A 26,612-nucleotide genomic window follows, 5' to 3' on the forward strand; every position below is an offset into this window, starting at 1 on the left:
ATTCAGATTTTCTTAATCATTTAGCATTTGTTGTTTACTTCTGTGGCACAAGGAGAATCCAGAAGTTTTCATCTTTCTTTTTCTGAAAGAGGAAGAGCTTCCCAAAGGTCACAGCAATTCATTGCTCTTAGGTTTTATTTTAGTGAGTGGCCCAGCAATTTAAGAAAAATATCAAAAAGCCATCAAGACTTACATTGCTAAATCACTTTGTCTCTTCCCAAAATTGCAGACAAAGTGCACAAGTTAAAGTCAATTCCTCTTATTAGCATTCATCCTAGTAAAAAGCCTCTTCAAGAAAGTTTTCAATGAGTCAGATGTCAAGAAAACACTGGAAGTTGGTTAACTGGATCTGGTTTCCTGTATATTTGAATATCTAACGGCTGATTGAGTGTAAAATAAAAAAGATGGTTTTTTTCCCCAGCAGATACACAGTCCATTTCAAAGAGCAATGGAAAAAAGTGTTTAATACAAAACAACGGCCAACTATAGCAACTTAATCCTCACTAAAAGTATTTTTGACAGAAGAGCCACCTTTCTTCTTTATACTTACTATAACTGGGAGTTAAACTATTTAAGTTTACATTAAACACCGTTCATAGTGAGTATTAATTATTTTCATACCTGTAGCAAAGTCGTTTCTGTTCACTGAGGGTTTGAATTCTTCAAAAGACTGATGGTAGAGGCAAACAGCAGACAGGAAAGCCAATTTTCTCTGAGATGCTAAGCAAGACCTTGCCCATCTCCTTGAGTAACTTGTCTTCATTCTTCCAACCAGCGGCAGGAAAACTGCATTTCTAGAGCCGATGTCTATACACGCTGGATCTCCACATGCTTCATCCTCGCCACGAAACACTTTAAGCATCCTTCTAGGATTAAAAAATGTCCTGCTTCCCTGAGCACACAAGAAGGCACTGCATTTTTATCATCTCCAGCCTTGAAAATGACACAGGCCATCACAGAACAGCCTGCTTGAAAACAGGATACAATATTCACATGCTTTTGTTGGAGGAGACAGATCTGCTTTTTATGATGATCAATTAAGGCAAGAAGATGACTTTTGTATTATTAAAATTTTAAGCAAAGGATGGAGTAGGCTTAAAAAGGAATACCTTCAGTATAATAGTTAAACTGGATCTAAGAGGGCTACAAGCCCGCACTCCTGACTGTCAGAAGCAGAAATTAAGGTTCAAAGGCAGATGTAGGGGTGGTGGGGAATCCGGCAATGGACTAGAAACTCTGACAAAGGGAGTTACTACAAACCTCATACATCTGCCCTGGAGATCCAAGGTCAGTGTGTAAACACAGCAGGAGGTTAAGATCAAGTTCTGACCCACGCAGAAGCGCTGCCATGAATCAGAGCCACTTTAAGTAACCCAGCTCCAAAAATCAATACAATAATACAGTAAGGTTCCTTCCTTCCCACCCCAATTGCTCACACTCCTCATTCATCCTCAGACAGCTTGTTTTCTCCCCGCGCATCTTTCCATCCAAAGCTACTCTCCTTGATCGTCTGCAGCAACACAAGATGACTCTGTAGAGTGAGAGGAGCAACTTCAGCAGCACAGCTGACAGTGGCCACAGGGGATTTACAGAAGAGGGAAATGGTGCCCACTGGTATTTGCCTCCAGAAGGCTACTCAAATTCTGATTAGGGTGCGAACTAGGAGTGTCCCCCCCATCTCCTGCAATACAGGACCAAGGTTGATGGGAAGAGGGGCTTTTGGCTATGAGAGCAGCTCTTCTCTCCCCCCTCTGCCCAGGGGTAGGGAAGGTGTGGGGGGGATGTTATTGATCTACATTAAGATGCAGTGTTGAAGATGTATAATTAAGTCTATATAGTACACACTCGTACTATGCCTGGCTCTAGGAGAGCTGGCACGCTTCTACGTTTCTATCAATACTTTTATAATTACCCCCAAATAGATAATATTACAGAAGCAGAAAGACCACCTGCTGATATTGAGCTGGTAAGACATCTTCCCAAAACTGAACCAAAGTTTCCCACTATCTCCCCAAACACATTATTGATATAATGATATAGGTAGGAAATAAATCCTGCTATTTACTTAATGTTTTTATTATAAGAACTACGACGTCTAAGGCTCAGTGACAAATCCTGTTTAGTACATTATCACCTTATAAAAACCTGTCACACGCGCAGAGAACGTGAAGTTATATTAGGTATGCTGTTAACCTGACAAAATACAGCCTGCTGCTTTTCACCCAACTCTGAAGCAAAGATGGCATATTTTCAAGAGGTGGGAAACAGACACCCTCTCCTTTCCCCACCAAAGCTCCAGATCTAGTTGAAACTCTAAACACAATAAAAACATAAGATGTCTCAGTCACACAGACAACACATCAGCAGCTCAGCCATAACACTCCACTCCAGATCCACGTACGCACATCAGTTACTGGGATTTGACTGCCACCCAACTGCAGTAAGCAAAAGAAATGGAAACAGTCATTTAAAATATTCCATTTATCCAGATATGAAAGAAAGGCTAGACTGATGCTGAACGAGAAGGCAGTTCAAAAGCAAAAACAAAGGATGCCTCACAAGGTGACGGATATTGATAAAGGCAGAAATTACAACTTTTTGTCCAGTAATCAAAAGGAGCACAAAGTCCATTTGCACAGAAGGCAAGAATCTGACAGCGCTGCCAGTGTCGTGTAGTTCACGTCAATGCAGTCACACACGGCATTGGTGGTTTCTGCCATCAGCAAAAGGCTGGGAATAAAGCAATGCCGGAGTCCAGAGGTCTTTAAACATCTCGTACATTGCTACCACCACTTGAACATTTTAACTCCTGTGCTACTGGAGGGAAAGTGTAGAAACCCAGTCTCCTGGGTAGAAACTCCTGCAATTAAAATACCCTTCAGAGAGAAACCTTTATAGGACATCTTAGGGAACTAAGGTTTCTGATACACACTAAGAGCATGTCAATGCAGCTTTCCACTCTGTATCAAGCTTCTTTGCAAGATACAAGAGACCCAGTATCTTATGCCAGTGTCATCCCAGCATGACCCACTACTCTCAAGACAGCAGTAAAGAAACCAAGTTTACCTTTCATCACTCTACATACGGGTGGTACACTCATATCGCATTCATATAGTCTCGCTCCCTAGTGCAAAGTCCAGTTAATTAATCCTTTGGTTTATACCTATCTGCCTATTTCAGGAAATCTATTGCAGCACTATAGACATACTCTTTGCTTGTTCATTGAAGGGTTTTTTAATGTGAAGAGAAAAGGAAGCTTTGGATTAGCCAAGTGTGACTGTTTAACAACATTAAAATCAACTGGATTTTCAGCAGTTCCTAAACTGTTCATATTTTCCTAAAAAAGCCTCAGTGCGCAAGTCTTTAAACAGTTCATCCAATAAAGCTGATGTTGTATACCAGATGTTACAGACGCATCTCAGCTGCAGCTGAAAGCTGGCAGGATTAATTTCCTTTTGCCCAACATCCTGAGCTTTGCAGGAAAACAAAAAACAACCAACCTCAGGTCTTGACAAGCAAAGTTTTTTCCATTGGTCTGATTCAAAGCATAAATGTCACGTTGTTTTCAACATATGAGTCCCATCTATGCATCATGAAATGATGATGAAAAGTCTGATGCAAAGTCTTCTTAAATAGTCTCCCGAAATATAAAGAAAGCATACAGAAGCCTGATGCAGTCCAGAAAYGGTCCAGGGCAGTGCTTGGGTATCACTAAAGGTTTAAGGACTACTGGGGGTGATGTGGCCAGCCACAAACTGTCTTGCAGGAGATCATGACAGCGTTCTCTGCTGCTAAGATGAGAGTGAACAGACTGCCATTCCCCATTAGAGGTTTGTCTACCTGTTTAAAAAAAAAGGAGAAAAAAGACCAAGGAAGAGCATACAGTCATGCAGCTGATCGTCGACGAATCACGAAAACGCCCCGCTGCAGCTGTCCCAGATAGATTCTCATCTTCGTGCTGTCACTGGTCTTCCTCACCCAGATCTGCATGAAAAGAAAAGAAAAAGGCAGGTGGGGGTTATGTGCTGGGGAGAGAAAGGGGAAACCCCCACCCTAAGTAACACAGAGACAACTAACTCCAAGTATCCTCACTGCCTGACTTTACAACTCCCAGGTAGGTACTCGGGATGCACAGATGACTTAGCTTAACTCCCCCCCCCCCCAACCACCCACCCACCCACACCCCTTAGGCATTTGCAGCCTGAGTAGAAAAGGAAACGATGTTTCTGCCTTTACCACCCCAACCTCTTGCTCAAAACAGTCATGAAGAAAAATTAATCTTTCCAAGCCTCATCAGGAAAGCAAGGTTTCCTTCTCGCTACACTTTGCGACAGAACTCTGACATTAAGCTTCACCTAATCAAAAGTCTCTCTAGACTCACAGATCATAAAATTACCTATCCGGGGATTTGCTCAGACAAGTAACTATTAGTCAAATGAAAAGCATGCTCTGATTTTGTTCAGTGAAGCATTTCTCACAATATATTGAATAAATTGTATTTAAAGATAAAAGGGCCTCCTTTTTAAACACCTGCACTGAAAAATTCACCCCCACTTGCAGATATGCAGCGTGTTTCAAAGCACAAAATTGCTTCCACGGAGGCAGCCATTCAGAGAATTTTTTAAAATAATGATTACTTTCAAGAAGTTTAGACAGCAAATAACTGTACTTCAAAAATCAAATCTGAGCCAAACTCTTCTGCATTTAATCATTCTAATGCGTTTAAAACATTTAAATATATGCATGAAAAYTAAGAGTTTTCCTGTTCTTAAAACTAGAGTATTTTAGTCCAATATTTTGTACTACAAAGGATTATAAAGTTAGTATTGGAATGCGAATTATCCAAAACTATTCTTTTAGCTATTGCATTAGCTACAGGCCTTGCAAGAAAGAGTGACTGAACTCTACTATTTTAGTTATAAATTGATTTTACTAGCAGAAGCCCTCAATATAAACTAAATGTAATCTTTGCCTGCATTTGTACTTCAGTTATTTCCCCAGAGAAATTAAAATTTGTCTTTATCGATAACCATCTCTCTATGGCAATATTTTACAAAATGTTTGGTATGTTTTGCTAAATCAGAAGAATTTGTAAATCTAAAAACTCTGTATAGAATAAACATTTATATTTTTACATTCTATCAGAATATGATCAAATGGTATACTACTTCTTTTAAAGTTAACATTTTCTGGCAAGATTCATTTGGAGGAAAGTTTTGAATGACTATAAAACTAAAATTACTTATTAACCTTAAAACGTGCTACACAGTTAAGAAAATTAAAAGCATCATGACATGTTATGTATTTTAATCTGATAACTATTAGTTCTAAAGAAAGGGAGAACACAGTGACCAGAAACAACCAAATCCATTTCCTAATTGCTTTTATTCCTAGACTGTAAGAGAAAAAAAATAAGTCTCCTTTGTTTGACCTTCATTAAACTGACACTGTTGAATAAATCGATGGGAAGAAAACACTTTCCTGTGCCTACTGAAAAATTTGTTGTCAAAAGGCAAAGGTCTGAACTGGTTCCACCTGCTTGGCCAATGACTTCCACCAGTGCAGTAATTTAACTCAATTTCCAAAACACATTGAAAAATTCTTGAAATATACAGAATATTTATATATAAAAATATACTAATTTCTAAATACACAGAATAAACAGAAATACATTCTGCTTAGATCTAAACACATATCAAGTTTTAAAGAATTTGGGCTGAATTTATTTTTGGTCTTTAAGTAGGATCTTCTCAGCTCGGAGTCTATGTCAGAAAAGCCTGCAGCTGATCACAAAATTCAAGTCCAGTTTAGGTAAACTGATTTAGACCTTCATACAAACAAAGATGCCTCTGAGGCACTGTTAACTACATCCTTTCCCCAGCCACAAGGAGGCAATTGTATGCCACGCTACCAGTAATGTTCCTTACATTCCTTCAATGTCCTTTTCACTTTGAGCATTAATGGAAATGTTGGAGGAGAGACACTTCATGCAAAGATTTTCAGTAAAGTTCCTTTAAGTGATTTGAATTCTTTTAGAAATGCTATTAAATTTTGATTCCAGCCTGCAGTCAGCGGTCTCAAATATAAGCCTGGCTTCTAGATTCTAAATTCAAGCAGGGCCCAGAAAGATCATAGTTTAACAACTGTGCTTTTGAATGTATTATAAAGTCTGGAGTGCATCTTGTACTCCTAAGAACACCTCCTTGTTTCAGTATCCTTTTAAGCGTTTATCTTCCTTGCCTTTATATATTTGCAACAAAGCRCCACAGGGAAAACATGTGCCGCACCTCCTCCCCAACCTTCCAGCAAAAAACCCTACTGTCTCACTTTAAAATGAAATTCATGCAAAAATATTTAACAGATTGCAGTTTCTCAGGTTTCAGGCAAGCTGCTCCCAAAAGATTAAGAGATTTAAACAGTAATAACTTCAATGAAATTAGCAGTATTATTTTTGTAACACACCTGTTAGCACACTGCTATTAGTTTATCTAAATAACCAGCCACTGAGCCTAACAATTGCTATAGCAAGGAGAACAGTTGGGATACAAAGCAAATCCCACATGCAACTGATTTTGTTGATGATAAAATATTTTCCCTTTACTGCCAAAACTAATTAAAGTTACTTTATTGGCTGATTGAAGAGAAGTGAGTTTGAGTCTTGTTTCCTTGAACTGTTTGGAATCTGCAGGCAAAGCAAAGCCTGCTTCCTTTGCCCGGCTGATGCACTGCTCTAACATTAAGCATATTTTGCAGCAAGATTCACATTAAATCTAGATGCACACCTCTCAATGTGCTTCTTTAAGCCATAATCAGCAGCCAAAAGGAAGTGGTCTTGGACAAATGACTCTCCCTCTCTAGCTCCTAAGTAGGTGATATGAACACTGCTGGCTTATCTCACAATATACCYACTCAGGCTAGAAGGTAGAGCCTTCTCTCCTTACGATAACTAAGTTTGGTGACAAAGTTTCTCCTCATCCTCTTCTGGTTTCCCAGCAAGATTTATTTTTATTTTGCATTAATAGCATCTATATTCTTGAAATAATGGAAATGAAACTTATAAATGCAGTGCCAAGAAGATGCAACATGCCAGTTCCCCTCATTTTCCTGCTTGCCAAATTACTACTTGTAAAAGGTAGGATCACTCTACAGAGAAACATAGCAAGTCTCTCGCCTTCGCAAATCTCTCTCAAGAAGAAGCCATCGTTTATGACTGTTTTGTGATTGAGGTTCTTGTCCAAAGACTGACCAAAGTCTCTTAAATTAACCTCAACAATGAATGCTGAGCATCACAATTAACCTCAGTATAAAGAAAATTCAGTTTCGTCTTAGGTTCAGCTTCTTCAGACACAAAAGTAGTACACATTTCCTGAAAGGATGAAGTTGCTCCACAAGCAGTTTGTGCAGTAATAAAGCTTTCCTCCTGGCCCTTACCAGACAGCTGTCTACCTGCCTGTACTGACCGACCCACAGCTTTGCCCACTCCCACGAAACACAAAGCAGTCCACTACCTCGTTGGCGCCCACAGAACTGATCACGCAGCTGATCTTAGTGTTCTCTTTAGACTCCAGGTAAATAGCCTGACTCTTGTGGTACCTGCAAAAATAAATAATAAATAAATATTAAAAAAAACAGAGACAACAAATGAAAGCATTAAGCTGCCCAAAGACTGAGAAAGCAAACAGTAGTAAGATTTATAAGGCCAGGAGTCTACAAGCATTTGGACAGAATAAATATGACGTAGTCTTCTCTTTTCCCCTCTCCATGTCACCTTCCCCATCTTTACACAGCTGTGATCTGATCTCACACACACACACACACTTTGCATTCAAATGCAGCTTGCCAATGTATGAAGCTACTATGAGACCTTCTGTCAATTTGAATTCAATTCTCAACCCAGGTCACTTGAAACAGATTTCAGGTCTGAAAAAGGCAGGGCAGAGCACCAAAGCACAAGATCGACACTGATCCACAATATGACCCTGTTTTAAAAGTTAATCAAACTAACCTTCTACGCTTTGGACACAGGATGGATTTTAGAATGGCAAGTCCATGTTATCACTGATGAAACATGACAAAGCACAGCATGGATACTGAGAAGTTGTTCATGTTCCCCAGGGAAAAATTACTAGAACACTTGCACAACAAAAAATTTGAAGTGCCCTCAACATATCAGTGCAGTTATTAAACAGAGACCTCAAAAATGTCTAATACCCTTTAGTTGTGAGAATATCCCAAATGATAAATGATCTGCAACAGACACCAAAGCAGCCGTGCATACCCACCGTAACCAGGTAGTGTCTAAACATGTGCAGGTTCTCTTAAGATATTTTAAGTCATGCTTCATATATTTTTCTTAGTGCGTTTTGTATAAACAAAAACAACCTTCAAAATTCATAACTCTAGTTCCTTGGTTTCATGGTCTTGCCTTCACCCACATGACATGTCTCTGGTGAGTACTGCACAGTATGTTTGATGAAACTCTTTGGTTTCTGTTTGCTCTGCCTAGGAGAGCTCTGCAGGCAGAACTAGTTATACTGAAACAAATTACTTGTGAGCACGTAACCTTAATCAAGAGAGCACCAAAAAGCTCTATAGTTAAGAAAGCATAACTATATTTCCACCTTTACCTCAGTCATGATGAGCTTCACATTGAACTGGGAAATCCAAGTTGCAGAGTCACTGCACAGAGATTTCCTCGATAACGGCTTAGTACGCAACTCCCCGCAGCCCGATTGCCTGGCAGCCCTTTGTCAGAAAGCACAAATTTGCACGATCTGTACGGTTATTTCTACAATAACCATGCCGTAAAATGGAAGTCCTCCAACAGTTTATTCCATAAACTCTTTTGACTGGCTCCTATACTGAGAACTTTCACACCATTTACCAGTAACAAAAGTGATAGCACCTGCTTTCAGCCTTCCAAATGTACTAATCACCCAAAGGCTAGGTTAGCTAATAAAAAACCCCAAACCCTATCAGCTTTAGACATTTGTGCCCTGTCACTACTCTCTCCCTCATTTTCACAGGCTATCAGCAGGTTCCAGGGCAATGCAACAGCAACAACGGTCGGAGCCAAAACCTCGGCTGGAGCCCAGATGGTCATTAACTGGCATAAAGAAAACGGCACACGATGCTACAGCCGAGCCCTCGCCGTGTTAAGAGACAGAAATCTCAGTCTAGCCATGATATCCCGCGAGTGCATAAGCCAGGAGAATTGATGATCTTGGTACAAGCAGTGCACAAGCTTCAGAGTGCAGGAGACACCACTGCAAATGTCAGCTCTCGAATAAGATCGATGCAGGCACAGATAACGAAATAGTTTTTCACTCAAAGCTGTTTCTTTCCAATTTCAGTATCAATGAACTCCAAAACTAATGACACACACGAAGTTGGCTTCAGCCCCCGGATTTCGCATCACAAGCGACTGTCCATCAGCTAATCTATGCTAACTATGCATAGCAAAGGCAAGGTAAGAAGGTTAGGTCAGCCCTTTTTCACTGAATAACTGTCTTAAACGGTCTCACACTCTGTATGTGGAGACCCGAGTCAGCTGAAAGCCCAGTAACCCGGTATGTCTCAGGAACAGGTCCATGTCTCAGCCTTTTGCTCACTGACAGTTTAAATACCCTCAGAGGAACAACAAGGGGGTAGAACTTAACAGGACAAAACAGTTTAGATCAAAGATGAAAGGAATTTAAACTGGCTTTCGAGAGGGAAGGAAAGCGCCCAACAACTCATGCTTTTGCAGAAGGGAAAGTACACCGCTATGAGACAAGTGTTTTGAGGCAAGCAGAAATAATTCTACTTTCTGCTAAAAAATACTTTGCCGAAAGGCTAAGATTTTCAACCGCATCTCCAGAAAAACACTTTATCAAAAGGATACCACTGAGAAGTGGAACAAAAGACAAAGCTAAATTATCAGAAGTGAAGCTATGAGCCTCTTTCGACTTTCCAGTTCAGGTCTGTGGGCTACCCTTAAGGAATCAAAGGAACTAAGCCACTGACAGACTGCTCTTCTCTCCTAAAATTCACCACAGGGGGTTGCATCTTTTCAGTAAAGTGTTTTGGAGTCAACAGATCAAAAGATTGAAAATCACTCTAAATTATTGTATGCAGACAAAGCTAAAAGGAAAAAAAAAAAAAAAAGCTATTTTACAGAAGGCTGCAATTCTGAGGGGGGCCACAAACTGAGGACAGAAAAGTGAAATCTAACTCCACATCCATCTGAAATTCCCTCTACAAAGTAACGCTTGCAAAATGCCTCTACAAGGCCTTAGGGAGTCCTTTACTAGCCTTAAACATTCATTACTTTGAGATAATGGCCCTTCATGGCTCCTGCCAGGAAACAGAAAAAGTAGTCACTCCTGAGCTGTCAGCCTCATTACTTCTGGGGCTTGCAGCTTTAATACATGTTAGAAAAAATTATCCTCCCACTCGCAAGAGTTACTTTGTTATTTTAAAATATCAGGTACTTTGCAGAAGTACTATTACTATCAATCAAAATCTAAGCAGGATTATTACAGYAAAAAATGTAAAATACTTATCTTAAAACAGTGTTAAAAAGAAGCAGGAGGGGAAAGGCAACAACTAGAATTCCTGACAGCAAAGCCCCATGACAACTGAATTCAACAAGATAAAAATATCTGTTAAAATGTTATGTCCCAATCACACACCTTTCAGAGTGTGCTTGGGTCTTTGAGAGTGTCATCCAGGCTCACCTCAAGCTCTCCCAAGTTTAAACTTGGTGAAAGTTTTACTGACCAAGGACTCCAGAATCCTTCTCGCATATTTTTGAACATTACACTATACTTTAGTTATCTGCATGCTTAAAAATTCCAGAAAATGGTTTATTCATTCAAAAATATCCTAGAGGAGAGGATAGTGGTTTTACATTTAAAAAAATCTGAATAGCTTCATGAATTTGTGCAGCAACCCAGTAGTCTGTTCCTGTTTACTTCCTGCTTTAGGCAAGTTTAAGCTCCAGGCAGCAGTTTTTATCAGAGCTGTATACATTCAACCCTTGACAAAACTTCAGTGCCAGAAGACTAGCAAAAGGAAAAAATTACTAACTGTGCAAGACAGCTGTTGTGCAGACAAGACCTTTCACATGCACCATCTTCAGTGAGAAAACTACAACCCTGTCTCATTACTCCAAGCCATCAGAACACCAAAGTAGGCTATAAATAAGCACAAGACTTGCAAATTGCTTTCTGCTCAGGTACAAGATTGCCCCCTTGACTACCCGCTTTTGCATGTCTTGCAGATTAAGTTTAGGACCTTGTCACACTATGACTTCACTCACTCATCTGTCCTACTAAGATTTCTGTGGAAAAATCAAACATTTTCCTTGTGTTTTGTGAGGCCTCCACAGCTATAGGCCCATAAAGTTAGAGCTAAATCCAATCAGCAATGCTGAAGTTGTTTCTTATGTGTGGGCTTGATGTTTAAAGGTTATTTRGTTTTTATTAGAAACATTTTTCATTCTACTCATCTAGTGCACATTTCTGCTGCCACCTTGTGGAACAAGGCTCTAGTGTAGCACAGAGCAGAACACAAGGACTTCCACTACTGCTGGCAGCTGTTGTACCTGCAATCACAGAGAATCTGGATCCTGGCTACCTGGATGTACAGATGTATCATGCCGCATTTGTTGGTGGCCTTCTTACTTAACATTAGGTTTGACAAAAATGTTTTCCCAGTGTCACAGCGCACAACCAACTCCATAGAAAAGATTTAAGCATCCTGTCATTCAAGCCAATAGTTTCTGCTGAAAGTCTATGAAGTCTAACAGATCCATTGTCACTTTTGATTTACAGAAGTGCCAACAATTAACCCTTGGAGGAAATGGCTAACCCCTGCCCCAAAACATTTTGTCCCCAAATTCTTTCTCGAAAGCAACTTCTCTCYGTGGTCTTTTTTTCCCTTTGTAACTCAAGGCTCAGACTGATTACAACACAAATTTACCAGAACTTACCATCTTTTATCATAGTAGAGTTTTCCATCTTCTATCCGGGCTTCAAACCGCTGTGCTGGAGACTCTGCTGGTGTAGCTGGGAGGTGTTCAGGAGAGGAGGGAGAGGCTGAGAACAGAGAAGAGATGCAGTGTTTAAACACTAGCATGTGTCCACCACACAGCAGTATATCTGACTGCAGAATCACAATTAGTAAGGTCATATTAAGCAGAAATAAGCATAGCACAGAAAGCTAGAAACTCAAATTTCCATCAGTAAAGTGTTCTGTATTTGGATGAATAATTTAACCTCTGCTTTGCATACAAAAATGCTAATATACACCTGGAATATAACAGTTATCTGAAAAAAACATTGATTGGTAGGGGACAGACAATATGGTCTTGATTTTTTTTTTTTTAATTATGATTTATTACAAAGGAGTAAAATATGGTCAGGATTACTTAAGCAAGTTAGTACCACTCCATCCTCAAATAAGGTGTACATCTAGAAGCTAGAAGCACAAGACCAGAAGTTTTCAGTCCCTCCATCTACCTGACAAGGAGGTAAACCACCCAGAGGCATCTGAACATAGCGAAAAAACACAAACAAACAATAACTCTTTGCATGGATAGCTTGGTGCCATGCTGAACCAAATGTTTCAGTTACCTACTAAGATGCATATGGCTCCCTTCCTGCCCCTAGACTTTAGGACTGATGAAGGGACTTTCACACAGCACCCACTTGCCACAGTAGCTACACAAAGAATGTACGTCAGCAATTACGTCGTCAAAAAAGTCCGCAATAAAATACTCTGTTCAAAACAACCTGATCGTGATCAAATTTTATTGTAATTGTTAACTCACCTGGTCTCTTGGGCGATTTAAGCTATATGAGAAGAGAACAGAAAAGCATTAGAAAACTGACATGAATTTTATACCATAAAAGCCTGTCATAGTAATTTTAGTCTTACTTTACATAATTTTTAACATACTGTTAAGTGGCATAACATAACCAGAACAGCATRCTGTAAACAGCCAAAGATGCGGATGACCAGTATCGTGATACTAAAGGTCTCGAAACTGAACTTCTCCAGAGCACTYGGACAATCCATCAAAACGAGTCAAAACCAAATCCGTCTAATGCGCTCCATTATTTGAACACGATCTGACATTTCTCGGGGAACGCTACTACACAGGAGATAAGTCATTAGGCAGACCTCAACAGATGGCACTAGAAGCATACTGCACTACCATCTTCAAACCCCCTAACGAGTACCCGCTATTATAAGAAAACATATATGCCTTCAAGTCTTTAGCAAGAAAGCAGTAGGATAATCAAATCTAGAAAGACTAACCACCCACTGCACCCCATCCAGCTCGCTGAAGTATCTGTGACAGTGAAAGAGAAAAGAACAACCCACTAAGGCCTAGAACAGAGGCAGCCTGTGATCTCACAGAAAAATGTGCTAACATCTGTTCAGCCGCGCGGAGGAAGAAAGAAACTCCTTCAGATAACTCATCACTCGGTTCAGACAAAAGGTAACATTTTTAGATGACAGTCATTTTAATTAGGTTAATTAAGCCTATTAAAAGAAAAGGGTGGAGATACCATCTCGCTGAATCTTTTATTGTGTTACTTCAGGAAGCCTACTGGGATGAAGTAGCCCTACGTCACGCAAGGGAGCGCAAGGCAAGACGATAGCTCTGGCCTCCGCAGGAGAAGCATTACCTTATTCAGAGTTCTCAGGTCCTCCATTATTTGCTCATCAGTCAACAAGTAATTTAGCTGAGGTATCCAGAATTAAGGTTCCCATAAGCTCTTGACAAGCAAAGTTAAAAAAATGTCAATGACATTTCACCTTACTGAACACAAGCGAAAAAGTTTCTGTACAGTTGCATAAGATTTTAACGCCTGCTGTTACGCTTCGGCTTTTTTTGTCATATGAATTAGTACAAGTCATCTCCACAGGCCTCATATACTGCAGCAAACAGTTTAAAATTATTTTAACTTATTCAGACATTAACCATCAATAAAAACCTTTAAAGCATTGACATGTACTTTATCAAGGCATCAAACAGTAGCATTTTCTTTTTTTTTTTATTATATATATATACTTTTTAAATCTTGCACTGCTGTAGCATACAATCCGTGTGAACTGTAACAGTCACTTCAGATGTTGCACAATGGAGCTGAATCCCACCCAAGCCTAGGAAAAGAAAATCAGCAGTCTGCAACTCAGAGCAGGCAGGAATAGATGGATAGGGAGAGGAGGGGAAAAAAATCCTCTCAAAACACCACCACCAAAATAGAAACAGAAAATGAAGCCAGTGGCACAAAACACAATCATGTGGATGAGGACAAATAAGGGCCTACCATTCATGTGGGAAACAACAACAACAACAACAACAAAAAGCTCTGAAACCAAAGTAAAATTAAAAAAAAAAAGACAACACCACAGAAGTTAATGTGTTATACCCTTATTAGAGCTCCACTGCCATTTTGTGTGGTATCACAACCATATTTTCCTGTTTCTCTGTTCTAAAGCTCCTCTCTTTCTGGTGATACCTCACAAGAAAAACCTAACTACACAGAAGGAAAACAATATCCAGACAAAGCAGTGGACCCTTTTTCAATCTTTAATCTATGGCATTTCTTTAAAACAACTGTTAAAGTCAAAATATTCCAAGTATTAGACTTAAACTAAAGCTAAAACAAACACCAGGCTGTTTTAAGCATTTGGGTTGTGATGGAATTCATCCTTTCCCCAGTGAGAAAGGCAAACAGTTTCATACTGTGGCTGCTGTATCATGCTCAATTAATAGGTTATGTTTGCTACGAAGCTCATTTATTTTGGATGAGATACTAGCACTAATGAATAGATCTCTCTTTCAGAAAGAGTGAACAGACTCTCCAACTAGAAAGAGGTTAATTAAAACTGGAGATGTGTGTGACCATCCTGCATGAACTTTAGAAGTTCAAGGTTTGATACTGCCTTCAGAAATTAAGAGTCACTCAGAAGTCACAAAATAGGTTCTTTAATCTGATTGAAGCCAAACAAGTTTGGAACCTAATAATACACCTCTGCAAAGCAAATATCATTGCCTTTCTTTCCAGGGGAATTAAATATACAAACAGAGTGCCTATCATTGCAGGGGAGCCAAGAAGACATTTCCAAAAGCTACGGAACATTTTAATTACAAGAAACATGCAACAAAGTAGGAGAGAAGGATTAAATGCACATCTTCTCTCTCCTGTGCCATATAAAAACAAGAAGGATTTCCATTCATTTTGTATTCAAAGAACAAATTTAGCCCTCCTTGCTTTTGCTATGCATCTCTTTGGACTAGAGATCTGAAGCCTCTATCAAAAAGGGAAAACTAGTTTGATATAATAGATATGATCTTTCTGGCAAACGTTTTGTCACATCTTGAAATGAGAAAAGCTTTAGCTTATGTAAAACACCTTTTACTATCTATAGAATCAATTACCTCAACATTTATATATAATGGTCTAAAGTTTTTCCTTACTGAAAAAATTGCCAAAAGAATTCAAACTAAACTCCCTGACCCCCTCCCCAAAAAAAAMCAACCCAAAAACAAAAACACAAGTCATCTCACCAAACGGTAAAGTTGAAGTTAAGATACTCCCTTACCGAGAGTTCTCTGAAGACTGGTTGTACTGTATTACTTTATCACACATTATACATGACAAATTGCACTTCAGTATTTCCTAGATGAAAATCTGATCCTAGCACCTCATTTCATTTTCTTTCCTGTACAAAAACACTGATGCACTTTCCTTTCCACATCGCATGCTGGCTTCAAGTACAATAGCCCTCCAGTGACACTGTAAAAGGATATCAGGGGCAGGTTTCCTCCTCTTGTCCGGGATAGGAACTGGATCATTTGGTCGCCGCCTCAGTTTCCTTGTCATGATAGGTTTCACTTCCATAGAATCTATAAAGTAATAAAGTTGGAGAGCTGGTAAGACCAGAGGGAGAGGAGTAAAAAGCAGCAGCTTTTTATACAAGGCACAAGGAAAATAATCTTTCTTCTTTCATACAGAAAATTGAATTGTTTCACGATAGCTTCCAGCATCCAAGCTGGAACTGCTGACATTGAATACAAGTTCTCTTTCATACCAGTTCACTGTTCAATAACAGAGTTGTGATGCCATGGTTACAGCTTTCACTGTCTGAAGTGGCACAGTTGTTTCGGGGGCATTTTAGACGCAGGTAATTGAAGCACAGTGATGCTACACGGACTCTGGACAAACTTCTTTCATACTAATGTCAAATATTTGCTTTTAAACCAATTGTCTAAAAGGCAAAGTTCATGGAGTTCTTTGGTAACAATACTTGAACGGGGAATGGCATGTAAACATCAAAAGAGCAAATCAATTGCTTCCTTTCTCTTTTTTCAAGCTGGAGAATAGTTTTGTCAAAGGAATACAGTTAACTACTGCATTCAAGACTAATACAAAACTGCTRGAGTTATCTGAAATGCAAAAAGTATTTAAATCCAGACGATCTAAAAAAAGTTTTAAACTATGGTTAATGAAATGAACCTAACTAATAACATCCATAGCAACAGTTAATTATTACTAAATGGTAGCATATGCACTGGGCAAAAAGAACGTCTAAAACGGAAGCACAAGCCTCATCGCTGAGTAATTCTCTGAACTGCGGTTTGTCCAAATGTCTACATGTCGTCTCAACTGAACTGCTCTACCCTGACAAACTCTCAAAAATCATACCTTAACTTATAAAGGCACCTTGAATTAGCAGAAAAGAGCAAGAGACCACATCCTAAACGCTTAAGCCCATCTCACCTCTCTTTCAGTGTGCTGAGAATTCGCTCTTTAAGATGACCTGAACCACATCTTATGTGGCATTTAGTCTAGAGGGAACATTTTTGGCTCCCTCTAGATGCTAAGACTTTGAGCAGCTATGCATGTTCAAAACACAAGTTACTTTCTCCCTTATCTCAAGGGTGAAGCAGCATGACCACGCTGCACATCAAGGGAACAAATATGCAAAAAGCATTAAAAAAAATACCACCCACTGAATGGCTGCCAAAGGAAACCTTCTCTCTATGATTCAAAGCTGAATTTGAAAGACAGTGAACATTAACAGTCCCGCAGATACTAAAAACCTAACTTACTGTGTTGCATGGAAGCTATCCTTCTCGTTTGTTAAGACCAATTTACAAAAAAGTCTCAAAAGAGGGGTTTGAAGTAGTCACTCAAGTGGATATGCAGCCGAGCTGATAAGGCTTTTTCACTTTTTTTAAAACTAGTTTCAAAATGAGTTTTCACTGATCTGTTATCTATATTGCTTAAAATGGGAATAAGGCAAGGATATTAATTTTCTTTATCTTAGCAGCCTGCACCTTCAATTGTGACAAACCAGCTGAAAGTCAGTACCAAAGCAAGTTTCAGAAAAGTGATAGTTTGAATCTTACATTTGCTGTGAAACATTTGAAGAGCTTTGAGATTCTTGAGCGATTTATGAAAACATTATAAAGAAAATTTCAAAGAGCTGCTAAAGTACCAGCAGATTTAACTTGAAACACAGGCCTGCACGAGGATTAGTAGCTGAGAACCACAATATACAATGCTCCAGAACAGGAGGCAAATACTGCGATTAACCTGCATTTGGTTGCATTTAAGTCCCAATGCTCACAGAGCCTCACAAAGCATCTTTGTACACACTGAACTTATACAGGTTTTAAAAACTGTCGTCAAGTCTACCTAGGCTCCAGTGCTCCGATTCCTTAGCCTCCAGCACACACTCACAAAATAATCTGCTAATTTTAAAGAAATCAAACTGTATTTCTGCTTGTCTGGAAGGGAGAAGATAACGGAAGCTAACATGCACACAAATGGATCTCCTGTCCACAGTTACTTAAATGCCTTTTCCCAGAGTTGCATCCAATGAAACAGCTCATCCCTCCAGGACATGCAACAATGTGGGGGGACATTTCCCTGGAAAGGGTTCCAGAACACAATCACATTTGATTAATTAGCACAAACACCAACAGAAAATACAGAAAAGTGCACGTTCTTATATTTTCTTATGACTCTCGAYTGATATTAAAAGGAGTCTAAGGCAGGAATTCTGCACATGAGCTGCTTTCTTTTCTGGAGCCCATTCCTCATCCAGTTGTAAAAATCAGACGCATTACTACAAAATACCTCCTTTTATTTCTCCTCCTCTGCCACTCAGTCTCCCATTAACTCTGTAAATTGGAGTTTTTAATCCTAACATTAACAGCTGTCCCACTGCTAGGGAAATTTGATTCCTTCAGATTCCTAGAATATAGTTACTCAGCTTTCAGAGGTGAGATCTAGTCAGATACTTATCCCCTAATGAGTATCCTTACGAGGCTGGTACTGCGTGCCATCTTAATCAAGCCACAGAGGCAYAGCATAACAATAAGAAAGTTAAGTTGAACGCATAGACAATTTGTAAGGTCAGACTAGACTTCATAAACCTCCCTCTTGCAAACCAGAGATACAGCATAGCACATTATCAGACCACATTAGACCGAACAGTTTGTATAAAGCCAACAGCACTCATATGTCCAAACCGGTTTTATTTCTCACTTCCAAATACTAATTAAATTATTAGCTTACATAACTTATGCAGATAATATGAAAGAAAGATATAAAAAGTGTAATTTACGGGCAGGCCTCAGCAGCATAACCAATCTTATCCATCTATGATGTGAGGGAATCGCTCTTTGTAAGGAAAATCAAATCAGCGCTTTGGTTCAGCAGCACAGCAGCACCATCTGTGAAGGAGGCAAACTACCCCTCTGCCTAGTTCCACTGTATCAGCTATGGCAAAGAGCACTGCCAAGTCACCAACAGCACCAACTGGTTTTGTGAAAGAAATCTGTTCATTTAACGCCCCTTTTCCAGAGTCTGGACACAAATGCAGCTCACTGAAATTTATTTTATTAGCTTTAAGCAGCATATTTCAACCTTTATTGTTTGCTTTTTTTCAGCTTCTTTACCATCTGTTACTGGAGAAAAAAGGACATAGTTTAAATCCTGGCATCACTGGCAGGACAATAACGTGGCACATCTCAGTAGTTTATTACCAGATGACAGGTACAAAGAAGCCCCTTTCCCTGCAGATGGAATAGGAGGTCATGTGATGACATTTCCCACCAGCATAATAAAAATATGAACATCTGGTGGGTGGTCACTAGAAGAATTCAGTAACAAAGCTAGTAAAAATGTATTAGCTCCAATTGCCATCAAAATTCAGCCAAATGAGGGAAAACATTATATATACAATGAGTTAACAAGTTGTAATTCTGTAAAATCTAACACACAAAATACCATCCTGTAACAGCATCTTAAAAGTCTGTCTTAAAAAGTTACAAAGACAAATATGGAAATTCAGATTTCAGGCACGAGTCCAACTCAGTGTCCAGCAATCACTGCCATGAGTTTACCTTATCTTTTCTTGATTTATAAAACAAACTCCCCCTCAGAAAATGAGCAAACCCAAAGAAACCTTGTCTGTCTTATACTTGAAGCCCTTCTGCCTACCTCAACATGACTGCTTGAAGAAACAAGGGTTTTCTTGCTGCTGATATTAAATATCTTTTTTGAACTGGCCTTTTTTCCTCTCTCTTTGCTCCACAACCAGCTGCTAATACTACAGTGATACCGCAATCTTCCTATAGGCTGAAATATAGGATACGAGTTGTGCAAAGTAAATTCTTGCCCTAATCCTGTTGCAGGGAGGATCTTGGACCCAGCCAGGTTCTGGTTCCATGACAGAACTAAAAGACTGACCTACCCTTGCCAAAGACAGCTCTACCTGTGGCTTTCCAGAACCAGGGAAGAATTCTAAGCTGCTGCAGCGTGCAACATAACCCTTACACAGCTCTCTCACTTCAGGGAACTTGCACTGTAGTGATAGAGACCCTCAAGGCCTTCAGCCACTCACATACAATCCACACATTCAAACAGTAAAAGTCATTAATTGTATAGAGCAGAAATTAGTTCTTTGCTATAATGTTTCCAGATGATTTTCAATTAAGTAACCCCTAACCTTCTACTTTCAAGGACTTAAAGCTCTCTTCTGATAAAAGCACAAGATAACTAAGCTTTGAAAAGGTGCTACAATGACAGTTGTAAAACAAAACAAAACCCACACACATTTCAGGCTTTGCAACATGCTCCATGAAGGAAGAACTCCATGATCGTATCCCAGAGAGATCGCAAAAATCTTCCATCGGTAAAACTACAGGAGGCAGACAACCATTCAGATGCACCAGTCCACAAGCCTACTGCTAAGGTTTCAAATCCTGGTAACCAACTAGAGACTAGGCAACAAAATCAAGGAGTCTTCTCAACAGTTTTTTCTCTTCTGAAAGCACAAAACGTAAATGAGAAAGCTTACCCACTCTGCTACCTCCATGACGCTACTTTGATTTGCACGTTGATCATTCAGGTCAGTGTATTTTCTTCTGAACTGTGCTGTCCACTAAAGACCACAAGGTCATGTTCTACATCTGCTGGTATTTGGAAGGTTTTAAAGCCTCCCTGCTAACTGTCCATATAAACTAGCATTGCTACTTTTACATTTTTATTTCTAAGCAGTAGCAAAATGGGGAGAGATAAGTGAGAGATGTTTATCTTGTTTTTACCTCCCGTTAATTCCATGGTTAGCTTTTCATTCTCAATCATCTTCTTTTTCTCTTCTAACTCTGCAATCAGATTTTCTTTAAGCTCAATTTTCTTATCTTCAAACTCCTTTGCAGCAGCCTTCTTTTCCTTGACATAATTCTTCTCCACCTGATCAGTCTAAYGCAAACCAGAAGGAAAAAAAAGGTTTAGCTAAGGAACAGAAGCGCCAAGTCGATGACATTGCAACAGCTTCTCTTTCAATTGCACTGTTCTGATTAGCTTCTCAATTGAAAACTATAGTCAATTCTAAAGAGTATCAATGCCTAAATAACCAACAGAAAACCATAAAAAAAAATCACTAAGTAAATACTACTACATTGACAAAAAAATTTACTTCATTTTAAATGCTTTTTAATGTTGCATAACATATCAAGACTCTAGCAAAGAGCTCTTCAGATCTACAAAATCACTATCATTTATTACCTTAAACAAGCTCCTTATACAATTCAATCATACAGCCAGCATACTGCAGTCCAAGAACAGGTATTTCTTTTAATTCTACTTTAATGACAAAGTTACTTCAAGTAATATCAACAGCAGGCTGTACTATGTAGCAGCTGTAATAACACTAACCAGATGAAGAAAACTTCTTTAACTCCTCTGGGAAAACAAGCACAAGTACTAGTTGATGAAACAGTAGGCTTATACCCCTCCCATTCAATTAATATGTATTTTCATAAATTAAGAATACTTACTTCCAGCTGGAGGAAAAGTTCTGAAAGACAAGAGAGACCTAATTTATTACCCTGAAAGATGTACAAAGCAACTCTCCCAGCATTTTTAAATCATTCAATACTGCAGCCAAGAGTCTTGGCAAACTAAGGAGGGTACATACTCACTCAACCTCTAGTCTCATTTTGCAATTTTACACTGAAATTTTACACAAAAAATCCATAGAAACACATTGTTAATTGCAGTTTTCTACAGCTCCYACAAGCAGAGTCGCAAAGGTTACACAGCAGTAAGCCATTACTACACATTTCTGTTCAACTCAGCTACTATTTTCAGCAGTACTAAATATGTAGTCAGTCTTTCCTTCAGTTTAATTCTCCTCTGCAATAAGTCAATGCTAGATGCAACTTTTCAGATAGAAGCTTGAAACACAGCTGAATCTATGGCTGGCAAAGAATCAGAGTTTAAACCAATTTCATGAATTCCAGCAACGACTGTTTCAGCTTTTAAAACATTAATGTATTTAATTCACATCTGTTTTCAGGCTGTATATGCCTAAAAAACAGGCAAGGAACATATTATATATTGCTTAAGTTCTAACACATGACAAAGTCAAACAGAGGGATGAGGCAGATGGATTTCTGGGTGTGGAATAGTCCTACTACTAATGTTAGTGTAATTCCTAACAACTTGAAAACAAACAGGATTGAACCCCTCTTGTATTTCCTGGGGGAAGCACTGCCAAAACAGTTTTTAATCCAAGGCTCTGACAAGAAAAGCAAACGAAGGCGCTTTTTCAGTCCTCAGGTCACCATATTTTACCAGCATATTAAGCTTTGGCAATACCTAAAATAGTAAAAGTTTCTGTAAAGATCATAGACTTCACATATGTTTTGGAGAAGCCTGTAGTAGCATCACAGTACAACTATGCCTCCTCTCCCCTCCCTTTTTTAAGGGTATCTTTTTGTACTGGAAAGTCACTTCAAATTCCATCTAAAGAGATAATGGCATAATAAAATAAAATTAAAAAAACCAAACCTTTTGTTTGCAAAGGGTTCTGTTATTTGAGCAAGGAAAACAGTATTTCCATTATGGAAGTAATCAAACATAGGCAAATCCAAGCAGTTGCTTTAATCTGTGTGAAATTCAGAAAAAACAAATCCCACACCCCTCAATATCGGAGCACAACATAAAAGACCATTCTTCCTATAGTACGAGGCAGTTGGATTTTTATCATAAAATTGAAAGTTATCACAATCTGCCCTCCTGTGGAAGAAATATGCTGCTGCAGCACTGGTCCTTGTCAGACAAAACACAAATTATCAGAGCATCCTAGTATTACTAGAATGTAGCTCTAACCTGTATGAAACTCGCCTCGGAAGCCAGATTCCTGTTAGCGAGAAAAACTGAGTTCAACTCACTTGAATTCCTCAAGCAAATCCTTTATTTCCCCAAGCACTTTTGGAAAGATCCAACTTGACTCTCATAAAATTGCCACTGCCTTTTTGACATATTTCCCAGTGCAATGGCCCAGCCTTTACAAGATATCATCTCTAGAAGCAGAACAGTTACATTTCCTATTTCCATTCAAAGGCTTCTGTAAAAGGCCCTGCTTCATTATCCAAGAGCAGAGGCTACTTGAGAAAGAACAAGCAAGTTGGTAGGAAGGCAAACCGATCTGATTTCCAAGCCATTTCTCTGCTGTAACATGGTAAAGGCTAACTGGAATGGTTGAGAGTTTGGCACTTTAAAAATTAACTTGGGCCTTCGCTCCTGAAACAGAGAGCCAGAACACAAAGTACAGGCAGCCCATTCGACGCCACAGCTGTACAGAACAACAGTCTTGGCAGCAAACTCTCTATATTGTTCCACAGCATGAAACAGATCTTTGGGAAAGCACGTCCTAACTTTCTACTCCTGTGAATAGAAAGAAACAGTAGTCCTGAATCTTTAAGACACAAAAGAAGTTGAAGTGGGAAACTGTAGATTAGGTATGATGCCCATCAAAAACGGAGCATTTTTACTTGTTCTATTTCACACCGATGAGGACCAAAACTGTTTATTGATGTTTACTAAACGCTCAGCAAACAAGGCTGATGAAGAAAATCATGACAGATTCTGTCATGCTTCATGCATCCTCAAACAAACAGTGTGCTGCCCACAAAGAGACAGAAGCAGCCTTGGTTCCAAGAGGAACCTATTCTTTAAAGGATAGAATTGACCTTATTTTCCTTCAGGTTTTTAGGAAAAAAGATGTGAAGTATTTAATCCGCATGCAGCTTCGCAGACAGAAATGCAGCTTACCTGCATTCCGTATCCTCTCTTTGTACTGCTGGTCCAGTTTTTTCATTCTTTTCTGATATTCCTGAAGAGTACCTAGTTAAAACAGATTGATTCCCATTGAGATTTTATTTTTTCCTCATATTATATTCTCAGGTAGCCAAACACTACTTGAAACAACAATACTAATGCTCAAAATCAGGAAACTACAGCTCTATCTCTATAAGAATATTCCCTGCTTTTTTCCAGAAAGCACAAAGACTACTCATTTTAAGAGATGCTTATTTTAGTACGCAGAAGCTTACCTACAAGCATGTAAGGCAAGGAAGAAGTATCAGAAGTGGCTGACATTTTTCAGCAAGGAGAGCACAACTGAGAGGCAACATCTGGTCAGTAAAGGATGCTACTTACAGCTTTCAAAATCCCAATCCTTCTACCACCTCTGCAATTGTTTTCAATTCAATCTTCAGCTTTGAAAAGTGCTGAAAACTGTTTACAAAAAAAGCTACCCCCCTTCAGAACTTACCTTCCTGCAATTGTTGCAATTGCCTCTTGAGAGATGCCAGTTTGTCCTGATACATCCTGTAGAGAGAAAGCACAAAATTACATAAAAAAATGAAAAACAAAAAACAGTTTATTTCACCATTTGTTTAGATTATTACGTGTTTACACTGAATTAAAAACTTTTGAGAAGAACTTCAGAAAACAAAAAACAATAAATGAAAGAGTATCATTCCACTTAAAAACCCTACAGCCCCATTAATTTTACAACACACAAATCAATTATTTTGGGAACAATCACAGCAGAATTCTCTCTTGTACATGGAAATCTAACATGACACCAGACACTTAAACAGAAACATTCTGCCCCTTTGTCGCTGCCACTTTGTCAGATCTTAATATTTGTGTATTAGTTCCCTACTTATAAAATGGAAGGCATTTCCTCAGCTTACAGAGGACTTGAAGTTATAAGCAAGCCTCCCCCAGCACCCACATCAAAAAAGCTAAAAGCAAATCCGAAAGCACTAGGAACAGATTTCGTATTTCCCTTCTCACCTATCTGCAGTTTAACACAAGCTTCATCTTCATGACCTGAATATAAACATTTCTCTACCAGTAAGCAAGAACACAAATGCTGCAAATATACTTAGATGTCAAGAGAAGCTATTTCAAGGCTCCAAAAAGCCTATCTTCTTGGACATTGCTGGCACTCTATTGTTTAAGGAATTTTAATAGATAACTTGCTTTTTACTTGGCCTGAATCTAGTAGGTCCTTTGATTTAAGAGATCTTTCTGCAGAGGGATCAATTTGCAGCAAAACTGGCTGCTCCCAGAAACCTGCACCTATTTGGTTGTTCAGAACAGTAGCAGCACTTGGTTTCTTGAGCATATATGGAACAGAAAGAGTAACTGAGGAAAGAAGAAATACAAGTATATGGACTCATTAACTATTACATCGGACTAGGAACTTAAAAAAAAATCCCTAACCCAGGCCCAAAACTTTGCAAAGCTTTATGCAAAGAAAACAAAGTACTGACTTACTTTTATTAGAATAGGTTACTTACTGTTCTTTCATTTCTACAAAGTCCTCTTCCTCATGTTTTGCCAGGTCAGTTTCACTAGCATCCTCAGTATCTAAAAGAGGTAAAAAATGATTTGTTAAAACTAAAGTAGTATTAAAAAGCAAAGAAGTCAATCATTTAAAAAAGAACAGGCAATTGAACTTCAGATACACAACTCAACAGGCCTCTGGAAAGATGAATTCAGCAGTGAATTGAACCCCATCTGTTCCTGCAACTGCAAGTTGTCCCATATAGATCCACTCATGGGTTCACAATGAAGCTTACATCAAGTTTGAACAACTTCAGCTTAAGATACCCTGGCAGTTTCTTCCCAGTTTAAGACAACAGATTCTACATTAGTGCCTACGAATACAAAGGTGAGATGGTAACACAGTCCAAAGACTCTGAAATGCATTTCACAAGGAATACGCTACTACTGGATGCCATTATGGCTTCCAAAGATAACAAGTAAAGTTACTTGCTATGATCTGGAATTGAACTCTCAGCTACACATTTCACAGAAGTATTTCAACATTTACACACAACAAAGACTATCACAAATACATAAAAATAGCCCCAATTTTGCCAGTAGATAACTATAAATAAACTAACATGGCACTGCTAGTTTTCTACTACTCCTTTTTAAGGTTTCTATTTCTGAGACTAGGTAGCCAAGAATTAATTACCCTTCCTCTTCCAGAGAAAGTCAGTTTCTCTAGGGCAGAGTTAAGATTGACTTAAAGACTACAACTGTAAAGACTTAACTACAGTTATATTCCCTATAAGGGGGAGAGGGGGGTAATCAGTCTTTTAAATCCAGCCTTTCTCAGATTTTTCTTAAACTACGAACAAATACCTTAAGCTTATTTATACGAAGGTAAAATTCAACGCATCAAAAGAGAAAGCAAAGTGTTTTAATTGAAAGCGAGGTTACCATAAGAAAGGGCTCCATGCTTATCTCGCTCGTGTGCAACAGCTGAGAGCAGCACCACCGAGCCGGGAGCCGTCACCTCTGTGAGGAGCTGCACCTTCGGCGCTGGCCCCGGTTCCTCCTCGGGAGGGATGCGGCTGCCAGGGCAGCAGGCCCACGCCGAACCCCCACCGCTCCGCGCTTCCCGCTTCCATCGCCCCTCCTCCCCCCGGAGCGCGCTTGTTTCCTCGCCGCCACAGCCCATCCCCCCCCGCCGCCTCCCCAGGCCAAGGCCCCCCCCCGCGCTACCGACCCTCGTCGGAGTCGCGGGCCCGGGCGCTCCGCTCGCCGTCCTCCTCCTCGGCGCTCTCCAGCTCCTCCTCCTCGTAGTACTCGGGGCCGGGGGGCATGACGCCGGCGGGCGCCCCAGGCGGAGCAGGGGCCGGCGGCGTGGCAGACACCAGCCCGGCCGCGCTCATAGCGACGGGACGCAGCCGCCGCCCGCCGCCGCCTCCGCCGGGCGCTCGG

At 39.6% G+C, this 26,612-nt stretch overlaps 1 protein-coding gene across 1 annotated transcript; it reads right to left on the reverse strand.

Moving 5' to 3' along the window:
- Window positions 1-621: 621 nt before the first annotated feature.
- On the reverse strand, window positions 622-26,612 carry SUDS3 (SDS3 homolog, SIN3A corepressor complex component). Its single transcript, XM_026075069.1, has 12 exons — window positions 26,398-26,612; window positions 25,178-25,247; window positions 24,139-24,194; window positions 23,637-23,708; window positions 21,356-21,375; window positions 20,621-20,777; window positions 15,812-15,907; window positions 13,680-13,741; window positions 12,815-12,836; window positions 11,975-12,080; window positions 7,509-7,593; window positions 622-3,984 (listed from the first exon to the last, which is right to left on the reverse strand). The coding sequence occupies exons 1-12, from the start codon at window positions 26,561-26,563 to the stop codon at window positions 3,886-3,888; spliced, it is 1,011 nt and encodes a 336-aa protein (XP_025930854.1). The 5' UTR covers window positions 26,564-26,612; the 3' UTR covers window positions 622-3,885.

This window comes from Apteryx rowi, unplaced genomic scaffold (assembly GCF_003343035.1).
Source record: "Apteryx rowi isolate R43461 unplaced genomic scaffold, aptRow1 scaffold_40, whole genome shotgun sequence".
In the NCBI taxonomy this organism is placed as follows: Eukaryota; Metazoa; Chordata; class Aves; order Apterygiformes; family Apterygidae; genus Apteryx; species Apteryx rowi.

What these genes read in the sequence shown, in the direction of transcription:
- SUDS3 (XM_026075069.1), bottom strand. Translation starts at nt 26,563, where the DNA reads ATGAGCGCGGCCGGGCTGGTGTCTGCCACGCCGCCGGCCCCTGCTCCG. An exon ending in TAAATCGCCCAAGAGACCAG is followed by an intron (nt 12,081 to 12,814) that starts GTGAGTTAACAA and finishes CTCTGTTCTCAG; the next exon opens with CCTCTCCCTCCTCTCCTGAA. An exon ending in GTTCTGTGGGCGCCAACGAG is followed by an intron (nt 3,985 to 7,508) that starts GTAGTGGACTGC and finishes CTTTTCATGCAG; the next exon opens with ATCTGGGTGAGGAAGACCAG.